The sequence below is a fragment of the Eurytemora carolleeae genome, unplaced genomic scaffold, assembly GCF_000591075.1.
Source record: "Eurytemora carolleeae unplaced genomic scaffold, Eaff_2.0 scaffold110, whole genome shotgun sequence".
NCBI classification, from domain to species: domain Eukaryota; kingdom Metazoa; phylum Arthropoda; class Copepoda; order Calanoida; family Temoridae; genus Eurytemora; species Eurytemora carolleeae.
The window spans coordinates 173546-187538 of NW_019396070.1; the positions used below are offsets into that span (position 1 = coordinate 173546).

General features: G+C 36.0%; 1 protein-coding gene across 1 annotated transcript in view; it reads right to left on the minus strand.

Annotated features, from left to right (window-relative positions):
- Positions 1-719: 719 nt before the first annotated feature.
- Positions 720-13993, minus strand: part of LOC111712072 (dual oxidase) — a 35834-nt gene continuing 22560 nt past the window's right edge. Inside the window, exon 5 of the mRNA XM_023486584.1 lies at positions 720-4683. Within this exon, the coding sequence (XP_023342352.1) occupies positions 1188-4683 (3496 nt within the window). The 3' untranslated portion in view covers positions 720-1187. The remainder of the gene's footprint in view (positions 4684-13993) is intronic.

Below are 13993 nucleotides of genomic sequence, written 5' to 3' on the forward strand. Positions count from 1 at the left end.
ACCTTTATAGAGTATATTTTAATGCAACCCTTTGAGATTATTTTCACGCAATCTTGAAATCTATTTTAATGCAAGCCTCTTAAAATTGATATTAATGCAACCCTCTTAAAGTTGATATTAATGCAACCCATTGGAGTTTATTTTGATGTGATCTTTTTGGCATCTTTCTTTATGCAACTAGAGTTTATTTCATGCAATCTTCTGAGTTTATTTTAATGCAACCCTTTTAAAAGTTTATTTCAATGCACCTCTATTAGTTTATTTTAATGCAACCCTTTTAAGAGTTTATTTCAATGCACCTCTATTAGTTTATTTCAATGCTACCATCGCCGAATAAATCTGGATTTTCAACCTTTTTATCTGAAAATAAAACGTTATCTTTATATTGTGCATTATATGTGTATTCATGATAAAGCATTGAAAATGCAAATCAAGCAAATTTGCTAAGAAATAAAATACAGGGTTTCCCGGAAAATAAGAAGATAAAATGTCGCCTCTGGTTATTTCTGGATTTTTTATTGAACATAATATTAGTATGTAGTGTTCATTGAGAAATTAGACCATATTACTTCAATCACATTTTTGAAATTAATTTTGTCTAAATATCTAATATCTTCGTAAATTTTTTTTAATAAAACTTCAATAATTAAAATAATAAAGCTAGTAAATCGTATCCCCCGCCAACCCCTAACATTTACACACACTTCTTACGGAAGAAATAACTTAAAAATATCTTTATTTTAGTCATGGTTTTTAATATAAAATATTATAATAATAGGACACTATTCAACACTGTACAACATGTTTAAATATGAGATAAATTGTTGAGAATGTTTCTGTTCCCAACCTCACTCGTTTCTTAAACATTTTTCGATATTATCAAAATGCAACATATTTAAAGTCAAGTCTAAAAATTATTTTGAATAATGGTTTCCTAGAGTTTACTTCCTATACTGATTCTAGGATTGAGCAAGGCAGATGCTCCGGGTTCAACAATGTACTGGTGAAACCCAATAAATATTTATAAAAACGGTTTAGCCTAAACTTTATCACATTTTCTAAGGAGAATGTTTTTTAGTTCAGTCTCAGTACACAAATATTCTTGAGCAATGATAAAACTGACTTTGACTGACTTCTCCTAAACCTAGTTTTGTTTGCAATTGAATGACTTAGAACGGTTTCATGACTTAGAAAACTTCGTAGTGGTGAATGAAGTTTGGAATCTTGCGTTGTCGGTTCACAGCCTCACAACCCTCTCTCACGGAAGCAGTCATAGCTCCGGGTCCACAAGAGAACACACCAACCTTGCTCACGTAGCTGTGCTTTTTCTGGACGAACTTGAAGAAGGATGGCATGTCAGGACGACCGAAATGATTAATGGCTTTAAGCCCAGTAAACATACTTCTCCGACACAACCTCTGGAAGTGGTTTTCACAAATATACAGCATTGTTGTTCTTAAATCAAACTTGTGAAAGAACTGCGTGATGAATATATGCATCTCCAGGACATTGGTCACGTCCTTCTTCTCCACGTCCCGGAGAACATCGATGAACCACTCGAAGTATCTGTGTGAGGGACAGATCCACAAGAAGTAAACCTTTTTGCAGGCCACGCCGGAGTAACGGTTCGTTGAAGTTCCGAATACAAGATCGTTAAGAATTGATGCATACGGAGTTACTCCAATACCTCCTCCAACCATAACTGCAACCTCGAACTTGTACCAGTCCTGGTTTCCTCCTCCAAAGGGTCCTTCGATCCTGATCTTGGCAGGGTTATCCTTATCCTCCTCCTTGTCGTTTACAGCCTTATCAAAGGTGTTTCTCAGTTTCCAGGTCCATGGACCAACTGCTTTAATATGGACGGAGAGGAAGTCCTCATGGGGCGCACTGGTTAGAGTAAATGAATGAAACTCAACGGGTTCAACATGAGTACATGTAAACCTGATCCACTGTCCTGACAGCACCTTCATGTTAGGAGGTCTGTAGAACTTGATCTTGATGACGTCACTAGGCAGGAGTTCGGTTTCTAGGATATCCAGCTCCATATACCTGGTACGCAGTGTAACTACCTTATCAAAGGTATAGATGAGTCCAGGAATAACAAAGAAAATCCAGAATCTTGGTTCTCCAGTGATCCTCGCCAGCCCATGGATAAGACTGAGAAAGTATAAGGGAATGTAAAGATGATGAACCATCCAGAAGAAATTATACGCCTTCTTCCTAACAGTTGGATATGCAAAGATGAAGATTGAGCAGACAATGATCCACAGAGCTACTCCAGACAGGCCGGTCAACGTCTGGAACAACCAGTAGGCAATGGTTGGTTTCTGATCACTGCTGAAGCTAAACTCCTGACTGAGACAGTGAAGATGTTCTAGAGGTTGAGTGGCCACGTGGTAAAAGTTTACAAGATGGCCGCATGTATGGACTACTGACATAAATACCGCGGTATACGCGCATATCTTGTGGAACACAATGTTTGAGTCCAAGGGTATATACTGATTAAAGGCCCATTCCTTCATCTTGGTGATCATATTCCTACACACTGTGAGCAGGAGGAGGGAGTAGCAGAAGGACAAACTTGCTGCAGAACCTCTTGTCACCGCAATACCTATTCCCATGATATGTCTCAAATCCTTATGCTCAGCCATGAAAGCGTAGTACACAAACCTCTCGATGAACAAGGCGATTGTAATGACGTAGAATACGAAAACATAGAAGATACATTGTCTGTAGTTCTCCAAGTAGTTGGAGCAAACGTCCCACTTCTTAAGGAGCCAGTGCTTCCTTCTCTCTGCAATGGCATCAACTGCAAAAGACTGCATCCTAGCCACATTCGTTGTAGTGTCAAGGAAGTTTTGCCTCGCTCCTTTACAGTCCAAACCTATGGCCAAGAAGTCTCCTTTAAACTCTTTCATCATGATCTTAAAATCATCATAGGACAAACTTTCCTTGTCCTGGAACCCTGCAGACTTGAACATACTGTTGATCAGTTCTGTCACTTCTTCAGTGGAGAGCCGCTGTGTCTTGGCAATATCTACTAATGAGTTTAGGAGCTCAGATAGTTCTTCCTTGTCTATAGCTCCATTTCTATCCGTGTCACACATGTCAAATATAATCCTCAGCTTATCATCCTGTCTGCCTTTGGAGAATAGGACAATCATATCCAAGAACTCTTGGAAGGAAATCCTGTTGTCGTTATCCTTATCTACAATCGCGAACATTTTCTTCACAAATACATCGCTAGCGCGCATACCCAGAGCAGACGCAAATTCCTGCATTGAAAGAGAGGTTCGCATCACCATGATCACATCACTATCCACCTCCAGTTGTCGTTTCTCTCCGGGTTTCAGTCCGAAGGTTAAAGCATACGCTTCCCGGAAGAAATGTTCCAACCTTGCTTTCCTTCTCTCCTTTGTCTCAGCATTTGCCAGCATTTCGTCCTTAAAGGTTGGGACGGTTTCAAGTCGTTTCTTATGACTCTGAAGAAAGTTTTCAAGTTTGGTCAACAACTTCTTCCGCTCTTTGACTCCACTGAACTCCAGAACAAGATCATGGTCCTTGTTGACACTGATCAGCATCATGGGGTTTTTACTATTATCCTGAGTAACCTCACACACTAGATTTTCAATTCCCTTGATACTCACGGTTCGGAGCTTCTCCCCTTTCCTGTTCATCAGATGAAACGCCTCATCAGGACCAAACTTAATCTTGACATTACGCTTGGCGTTGTGATGCAGCCACTCTTTCACGTACATCTTGTCAACAGACTTCCCGTTGTTGTTCTCCTCCCACTTGGTCTTGATCCTGCGCCTGCGCGAGTTCATCACTTTGACAACAGCGTAGGCTAGACAGGAGAGGATTACAGGAATAATACAGATAATAATACATCCAAATATGTAAGGAACCTCGCTGCCCTGGAAGTAATCAAACCCTTTAAGGAACATGCAAGGTTCCATCTCGGTCGCGTTGAGCTGCATGGGTTGAGGACACGGATCTCCGGATTTGAAAAAGAAAACATTTTCTTGAATATCTCCGCGGTTTATATCCGTCACTGAGATAATAATCTCAGAAAGTTTTAGTTTTCTTAGAGCAGCAATCTCGGTTTCAGTGAATAGTCCGTTCTCTGTGTTTTCAAACCAGAATCGGTCTGAATCCCGGAGCCGGAGAAACTGTTCCAGAATGATCTTTGAGAAGAGTGGTCCTGGGTCTCCGCTGGACTCCAACATACCTCCAACGAACAGATCAATGTTCATCAGATCACCTCCGTACTCCTTCTCCAGGGTTTTGAATATCTCCGGATGCTCTGCGTAGAGCTCCTTGTTGATCTCACTGATATTAGTCAACATAGGAAACCCAAAACATTTCCGGACAGTGTTATAATCAGACAACCCATTGTCCCTCCCCCGCATAATATTAAGAGCTGCTAGATCCCTTCTGGAGAACTCCATGGGACCGAACAAACTGTTTCTTACATCTGAACAGAACACGGGATCCTCCCTCTCTGCGATCTGACTGGAAAGTCCCATAACGATCTCGTCTACAGAGCCCGGAGTAATATCTCCCTCTGCGTCCCACCAGGTGGAACAGAGTCTCATGGCAACATCTCCGCTCCGGGAGGGTTTAAAATCACACTGATTATCCCTCTTGTAGATTCCAGGCGGTATCATGGTGTGTCCGAACCTGGAAATACTTTCTCCAGGTTCATTAAAAAGCTTGTAGAAGGTTAAAGAAGCCTAAAACTGTTTCTGAACCAGTGAATTCTTATTTCTTTTGGAAAGAGTCATTGACATTTAGCAATCTCGGGTGCGGCCATTTCTCCCGTCATTCAAGTCTCTGGATTTATTTTTATACTTTTAGAAATCTTCAAATTGATTTTAAATTCTCCCTTTTAAAGATTATTTCAATTTCACACTTGTAGAGTTTATATTATTGCATCAATCTACGATCTACATAATTTTATTTGGATATCTCCAAATCAATCTGGAGTTTATCGTATAGAACTAGCTCCAATATATTTAGATTTAGAAATATCTAAATTTATTTTGATTTTATCCTTCTTGAGTTTATTTTTATAGAACCATCTCCGAATATATTTTGATTTTGTAATCTCCTAATTGATTTGGATTTCACACTTTCAGAGTTTATTTAAACGAAACTCTTTGGGAGTGTATTTAAATGCAATCCTCTTAAAGTTTACTTTAATGCAACCGTCTTGGAGTTTACTTAAATGCAATCTATATAGCGTATATTTTAATGCAACTTTTTGAGATTATTTTCATGCAACCCTCTTAAAGTTTACTTTAATGCAACCCTCTTGGAGTTTACTTAAATGCAACCTTTATAGAGTATATTTTAATGCAACCCTTTGAGATTATTTTCACGCAATCTTGAAATCTATTTTAATGCAAGCCTCTTAAAATTGATCTTAATGCAACCCTCTTAAAGTTGATATTAATGCAACCCATTGGAGTTTATTTTGATGTGATCTTTTTGGCATCTTTCTTTATGCAACTAGAGTTTATTTCATGCAATCTTCTGAGTTTATTTTAATGCAACCCTTTTAAAAGTTTATTTCAATGCACCTCTATTAGTTTATTTTAATGCAACCCTTTTAAGAGTTTATTTCAATGCACCTCTATTAGTTTATTTCAATGCTACCATCGCCGAATAAATCTGGATTTTCAACAGGCCTGAACCAAATCCCTTGATGCATGCACTACATTTTACAACTCTGACATATAAGTATTGTGTTTCATGATACCACCTACAATTTAGAAGCAGATATGAAGTGAAGCTTAAAGCTTACAAGGATGTAATCATGGAGTAAATCTAAAATCCCATCTTGAGAAAAAGGTGGGTTTTACGAACCTAACTAAAGATTCCTGCATACTTGAAACAAAACTCTCTGTCAAAATGGTGTTGGTTAAGTGTCCTATATAAGACCGCAAAGAAGGCGCAAAAACTAAATTGTGGGACGAATGTGCGTGTTTAACTCCGGATACCGAAAATGGTCTAAATACTTGCCAGACTGTGAGATGAAAGGTTTACTCCGTGTACTAAATGCTACTCCTAGAGATACAATCTCGGATAATTCCAAATAAAAGAGGCTTGTAGGAGTTGAAAACAAAAATGTTCAATGTACATTGTACATTCAACCCTACTATGGAACAAATCAAATATGGATTATAAAAGCTTTAAATAAAAACCTCATTAACATTTGTATTTTTATAGGAACCCTAAAGCCCCTAAACATTTGTGTGCATTTAAACCCTTTCCCTAAACATCATGTTTATGTATTTTTTTAGAGACCCTCAAGCACATAAACATTTGTATGCGTTTCTTGATGGACCCTTTCCTATATAGACAAGTTGTTTGTATTTCCTGAGAGACTCTACAGCCGCTGAGCCCTTAATTGAGCCATTCTGTTGTCCAGTCGAGTCATCAATATCTTGTCCAACAAAAACCCCCCCACTCATAACAAAATCATTCACCACACCAAGAATATGATTCAGAATCAGACCTTTTGAAGTTTTAGGTCCAGGTTTATGATTTGTATATTAGAAGTTTTCATTCAGATATTATTCGGTATATTGTACTGTAAACCCATAGATAAATAGTATACAGGAAGGTTTGAAATATCCTAATCTAAAAATAAAGGAAACCCGACTAATTCGTATCTGCCAAATTGGGTTCGAATTAACCATAACTCTCCCCGCTCCTCCCCCTAAACCATATTCAGCAGCTGAGTATTAAGAAATTGTGGTGTTTAAACCAGAATCATTAATCTTACGAAAACAAAGAACCAACGTTAACAGCAAACACTTGAATTAGAGGTCTACGTACTACTGTACTAGAACCCGGAACTTATATCTTGGATTTTCATGGTTTCAATCCTAGAATCTGTACTTAAACCTTGGATTTTCATGGTTTCAATCCTGGAATCTGTAATCTAGATAAACCTAAGACTTTATGGTTTCAATCCTAGAATATGAAAACCCTAAATTTTTACGGTTAAAATTCTAGAATCTTTAAGCCAAATAATTGAACTTTTAGGATCTGTACTTAAACCTTGGATTTTAATGGTTTCAATTCTAGAATCTGTGATCTTGATATCTGTACTTAAACCCTTGGATTTTCACGGTTTGAATCCTAGAATCTTTAAGCTAAATATTTGTTCTTAAACCTTGAATTTTTAGGATTTAAATCCTAAAATCTGTAATCTAGATATTTGTACTAAAAAAGAAACTGTAAACGCTATTTTAAGTGGCATTCCATTTAAAAAAGTTGGGTACATAAATGTTTTACTATATTTGAAAGAAATTCCAAAAAGTTGACTTTTTTGGACCATCTGTACTTTCATAACATTTAAAAATTAGATCTAGATCAGTATTTCAATTAAATTTTGAAAATCACGTTTGTGTACTTAAATTGTGAAATTGTGTACTTTACTAAATTTAAAAGTTCAATCCTAAAAAAATTTAAATCGATGATTTTCCATAATTTTCTAGCCCTGTCATTAAGCACTCTAAATATATCCAATTATACAAGCTAAACATATACTGAACGCAAGTTCAAATACCATATCTAACCCGTTAACAATACACTTAGTCTTTGGAGGCGCAAAAACTGCGAAAAACAACTTAATAAGATGCGCATTACGGGGCGGTTAACGCTGAATCATCCCAACGTGCAATTCTGAGATGAAAACTACGTGATATTTGCTAGATTTCAATCCATCTTTTACTCCCTGTATCTGCTAGCCTTATATTGGCATAATAATGCATTGGAAAAATAAAAAATCCAGTTTTATGTCAGTTAAAAAAGTCATCTGCATTCTGCAAATACAAATTCTGTATTCAGTATGGAAATTGTAATCAAGTAAAACAGTAAGTACTGGAAGCTAAATTTGGATAAAATGAGGGAGAATTTGACCAAGATTTTTATTATCTTCTCTCTTCCATCTTTCCAAGATGTTATGGTATATTGTTTAGTCCCGGACACTGCATATAAACTAACCCGGAGTAAACCCATGAAATACGTGATAACCCAAGAATACAGATTGGGATAAAATTCAAAAATGGCGGTTTTTTGGCGCAATATTTCCCGGATTATCTTGATACTGTCATCGAGGATGAATACAAATCCTAGTTTGAAGGTTAGATTGACTACACTCAGTCTTTGGCAGAATAAGAATAGACAAGGATACAGTATTATGTTAGACAAGGATACAGTATTATATCAGACAAGGATACAGTATTATCAGACAAAGATACAGTATCATAACAGACAAGGATACAGTATTATATCAGACAAGGATACAGTATTATATCAGACAAGGATACAGTATTATATCAGACAAGGATACAGTGTTATATCAGACAAGGCTACAGTAGACAAGGCTACAGTAGACAAGGATACAGTATTATGTCGGACAAGGATACATTATTATATCAGACAAGGATACAGTATTATATCAGACAAGGATACAGTATTATATAAGAAAAGGATACAGTATAATATCAGACAAGGATACACTAGTATACATATCAGACAATGATACAGTATTATATCAGAATAGCATACAGTATGTGTGTTTTACGACTGAACATCTCAGGATTTAATCTTTTTGGGGTTTTGAACGTTTTTCACGAGAAATTCAAATTTGTAATTTAAAAACTGAAAAGTACAAATCCATAATATTAAGTTGAACTGACTGTGCACAATTTTTAAATGTCAGGTCTGTATATTTGAACAATGCTGGAGAAATGATATTTTTAATAGAACTAAACTTACTGAACCTTATCTCCTTAATATCAAACGAAAAAAAAAGATGAAATTTCAAAATTTCTTTTTAAAAATATTTTTATCAGACTGGGAATTTTGGAAGATTTCAAGGAGATGAACTCTGCAGGGTAAGGAAGGGAAAAAAGAAAGTAAATAAATAATCAATTACAAAGGAAAAATAAAAAGAGTTCTGAATTAGTTGAAGCATATCATGGGTGTGGCAATTGGAAAAATGTAATTGCATATTTTCTTTTTTACTTCATCGAAAGCTTACTGACAGTCCTTAAAATAACTCCCCGTTAGCCGGAAGTCAGCCGTTCTATTCAATCTAGAAAAGTTAAAAAAAAAATACATTTTGATTGGCGGATTTTCTAAATGCATTTATTTTACAAGAACTCTGACTCAGGACCCTGGATGATAATACAAATTAAGAAGCTTTTGTGAGATTGCAAGTCCTGGCAAACTCTGCTCTGGGTGGTTCGAACTACTAACAAACTCAACTTAGGGAGGTTAAAACCTCTTTCATACCCTGCTCAGGGTGATTAAAACTCTTTTCAAACCCAACTTAGGGAGGTTAAAACCTCTTTCATACCCTGCTCAGGGTGATTAAAACTCCTTGAAATCTCCTTCTCAGTATATTCTCACTTCTCTTGAACCCTCTCCTCAACCCCCTACTCTAGGAGCCCAAACTCCTTAAGAAACATGAACCACCCCCTTCTCTGGGAAATCAAACTTCTCAGGAATACTGCTCCCTAGGGCGCAAATTTTCCTCAACCCTCGCTGTAGGTATTTAAAACTCACTCCAAACCTTGCTCTGGATTGTTCATTCTACTAATAAACCATAACCTTTACTCCTGGTGGTTCAACTACACATTATCTGTCCTACATAAACAGCTCACACACACACTGAACAATATTTATTAGACTAGCTCTGATATATGCCCTGGTGTGCAAACCTTGCAATTTTCGGAACACGTTTTATTTCACGGCGAACTTATCTGGTATCCATTAGTTTTAAACTCAATTCTACATCATCATGTTTAAACATAAGTGTTAAGTCATGAATGTATTTAGTTCAAGGGATCAAAGAGCTGATAAAGGGTTAAATCATCAACAACCTAGTAAATTAAGACTAGAAGGAGAAAAACTAGGACAATTGTGACTTACGATTTTTCCTAGAATAAAAATTTGGAAAGATGTCAATGTTTTACAACAAATTAAGATGACATCCCAAAAAAGGGGAATGTTTTATCGGTGGGAATAACTTCACTTTTGTATTGAGGTTATTGTCCAGGAGTTGTTGTCTGTCAGTAAAAAGAATGAGGACATTATTTAAAAGAAAAAAACACGCTTACTTCACAAGTTTAATACTACATTTTAAAAATGCATTACACTGTTAGACTTTCATTATTTATATATTTTCTGCAACAACATTTTAAATTTCGTAGTGTTTTAAGTAACTCGACTAATAAGGCATTTGAAATTTAAGAAAGAAATTGGACTTAGTTCTTTCTGAATTCAAGGTATTATAAAAATTGTAATAAAATCTTAAAAACTTCAATAGAATCATGTAAAATGTTGAGCAATGTTCATCAAATTACGAATGAAAGAAAAAAATCTTAAAGTAGAAGGATAAACTATCTATCATTAACGCGCAAAGAAAAATCTTTTCAAGGGTAAAACTATATTAATATTTTACAGAGACAAAACAAAGTATTTCACGGAATTTCTGGCCCAAACAGGGGCTGTAAAACTGATCTTTTTGAGAGTTTGTCTGTGTCTGACGGTGGTTTGGTTTGGTTTAAAATATTCGTGCATCTCACGGTGTTAAAACTAGTGAAGGATGTGGGGCATTACGCACGCTTAGATCCTCTCCTGAAAACCTTCCTACATCTTGCCTCAAAAACTTATCAGATAATACTGCTCAGCTCTGGATATCTTGACAGATAGATAGAATAATAACATGCAAGAATGAGTTGTAAACAACCAAAAAATGTTAGATAATATTTTCATACAGCTAAGATTTTTGACCAGACAAAGAAAGATATTTTATCAGACAGTATTATTAACCAGAAAGAAAAGATTATTTACCAGAAAGAAAAGATTATTTACCAGAAAGTAAAGATTATTTACCAGATAAAAAGATCATTTTTTCAGAGAGTAAAGATTATTTACCAGATAGTAAAGATTATTTACCAGATAGAAAAGATTATTTACCAAATAATAACGATTATTTACCAGATGGAAAAGATTATTTACCAGGCAGTAAAGATTATTTACCAGATAGTAACGATTATTTACCAGATAGTGAAGATTATTTACCATACAAGAAAGATAATTTACCAGATAGTAAGATTATTTACCAGACAAGAAAGATAATTTACCAGATAGTAAGATTATTTACCAGACAAGAAAGATAATTTACCAGGGAAAAACATGAATTTACCAAACAAAAGGAAGAATAAAGAATACCTCTTTTAAAGAATCTGAAGTTTAGTAAACCACTGCTTACTCGTAAAAAATATATATATTTGAAATACCTAAGAAACAATCTGGGCCAAAAAAGGAATTGATTAAAAAGGGAAAAAGTCCACATCTAAGTAAAAAACACCATGAAAGGCATCGTTCGCAAAATATATTTTTCTCGCGAGGCAAAAATTAAAGGATTCATTGTCTGGAATAATTTTAAATATTTGGCTGAAGATTGAACCCTGGACCATGAACTTATTAAACTGTTTGATCTTGGTTAGGCCTAGATCAAAACTTACCTAGATCAAAACTTACCCTAAAACAAAAAAGGCCTAGATCAAACCAGGCTTAGATTAAACCAGGCCTAGACCAAACTAGGCCTAGATCAAACCAGGAATAGATCAAACCAGGCCTAGATAAAACTAGACCTAGATCAAACCAGGCCAAGAAAAAAACAGGCCTAGATCGATCCAGAACTAAATAAAACCAGGGCTAGATAAAACCAGACCTAGATCAAATAGTACTAGATCAAAACCAGGCCTAGATCAAAACCAGGGCTAAATCAAACCTTATCTAGATCAAACCAGGCCTAGATCAAACAAGGCCTAAAACAAACCAGGCCTAGTTCAAACCAGGACTAGATCAAACCAGGACTAGATCAAACCAGGCCTAGATCAAACCAGGCCTGGAACCAGCCACGACTAGATCAAACAAACCTTTACCAAACTAAGTCCAGAAAAAACCAAGTCTACACCAAACCAAACCTAGACCAAAAAATGCCAAGATCAAACCATGCCTAGAGCAGACCATATCCTATAGTAAGATGGAACGTTTTAAATCTTTCACCATTCATTCAAGTCATATAAATTGATAACTAACAACCCTGACTTATCATTCAAAACTTGGGATGAAAGAGCCTGGAGCTAGTATCCAATATGTAGATGGATATGTTTCTATCTTGACGTGCACCCTGAGAAGGAGTTAAAAACTTTTCAATCTAGTTCTGTATTAAGAGAATGATATTGCAAAACTCCAAATACGGTCGAACATGATAAATATGTCCGAACTCCCCAGTGTGTATAAATACAGGTTAATAAATCACTTCAATATTGATACTTAGCCCCACACTGAGTAAACGTCCTACTCTCTACTCCAAAGGCAACCCGGAGAGCTCCCGTTACGTGCGTTATCCACGGTTTAAAGATTGAGATGTAGGATGTAATGATGGAAGGTTTAGTGTTTTGTGAGATGTTTAGTAGGATGTATGCGGGATCCAGATATCCTGAACCCTACTCTAGGTATATCTTTACAGCGATCTAAACCAGGATTATTTAAACTGTATCCGCCATCGTTCCAAGTCATCAGCTCTACATTTGCAATCTATTTAATCCAAGCCAGCTAGTGCATACTCCATATACACATGATATCGAAAAACTGCACACTAGCCCTACAATAACCATGATCCATCAGCTATAAAAGAGCTATGGAGGAGGAGGAGGGGGGGGAGGGTATATACTAAAGATAAAACTGCACACTAGCCCTACAATAACCATGATCCATTAGCTATAAAAGAGCTACGGAGGAGGAGGAGGGGGGGAGGGTATATACTAAAGATAAAACTCACACTAGCCCTACAATAACCATGATCCATTAGCTATAAAAGAGCTACGGAGGAGGAGGGGGGGAGGGTATATACTAAAGATAAAACTGCACACTAGCCCTACAATAACCATGATCCATTAGCTATAAAAGATAATGTACAAACTTAAGTTTCTAACACGAGGTCAAGTTATTTAATGCACACGCAAGATTTGAATCATACCCCAGTATCGAACCCTTACTATGGTTCTATATAGCTCAGGGTACAGTATAAACAGGAGAAAAACATGCTCTGATATAAAATTCATTCAGCTCCGGACAAAAACCTTTCTTCATCATAATTGATATAAAGGGATATGTCAGAACGAATTGATTTAACCCATCTAAAAAGGATGAATAGAATTGAATAGATAATAATAGATAGAAAAAGAAATGAATAGAAATAAAAAGAAGGGAAAAATGAGCCTGAGCAGGGATGAATTGCCAAAAAGTAAAAATGGATATCAAAATGAATGAAAAGTGAAACTCATGGATTAAAAAACTTGATGCAAAAATATCAACAATAATAATTCTAGTTCTTTTTCAAATATTCAAACCTAATTTCTATTCTTGATGTGGTTTTATCCAAATGTAGAATTACAAGTTTATTAATACATCAGAGCAGTCAAATACTCTATTATTATTATCTCCGACCATCCGTTTAATACTTGTATTTACTACTAGCGCCATCTATAGTCGAAGCTTTAAAACCGATCAATTTGTTTCAGGTGGCTTGAACGCAGTGATGGAGCAACAGCTGAATTTAACTCTGATTAGTTCACATGCATCCTAATCATATATCTCTTTATATCTCACTCCTACACCCAATACTAATACTTGTATATCATGCATTTTAACTCAGTCATTCTAAGGGTCGAGTTTAACAGAACATTGTGTGTATAAAATAAACCCGTAAGGAGATCCTTTTCTTGAGATATACACTGTCTTTGACAATTTAATTTTTTCAGATTACTTAAACCATTTAACAAGTATTAAAACCAGAAATCTCACTTTTAGATTTAAAACCTTGCTCCGAGCAAGTTTTTGCCAGCTGTCAAAGACAAAACATGTTTGACGCACAAATTGGCGTCAGCCCTAA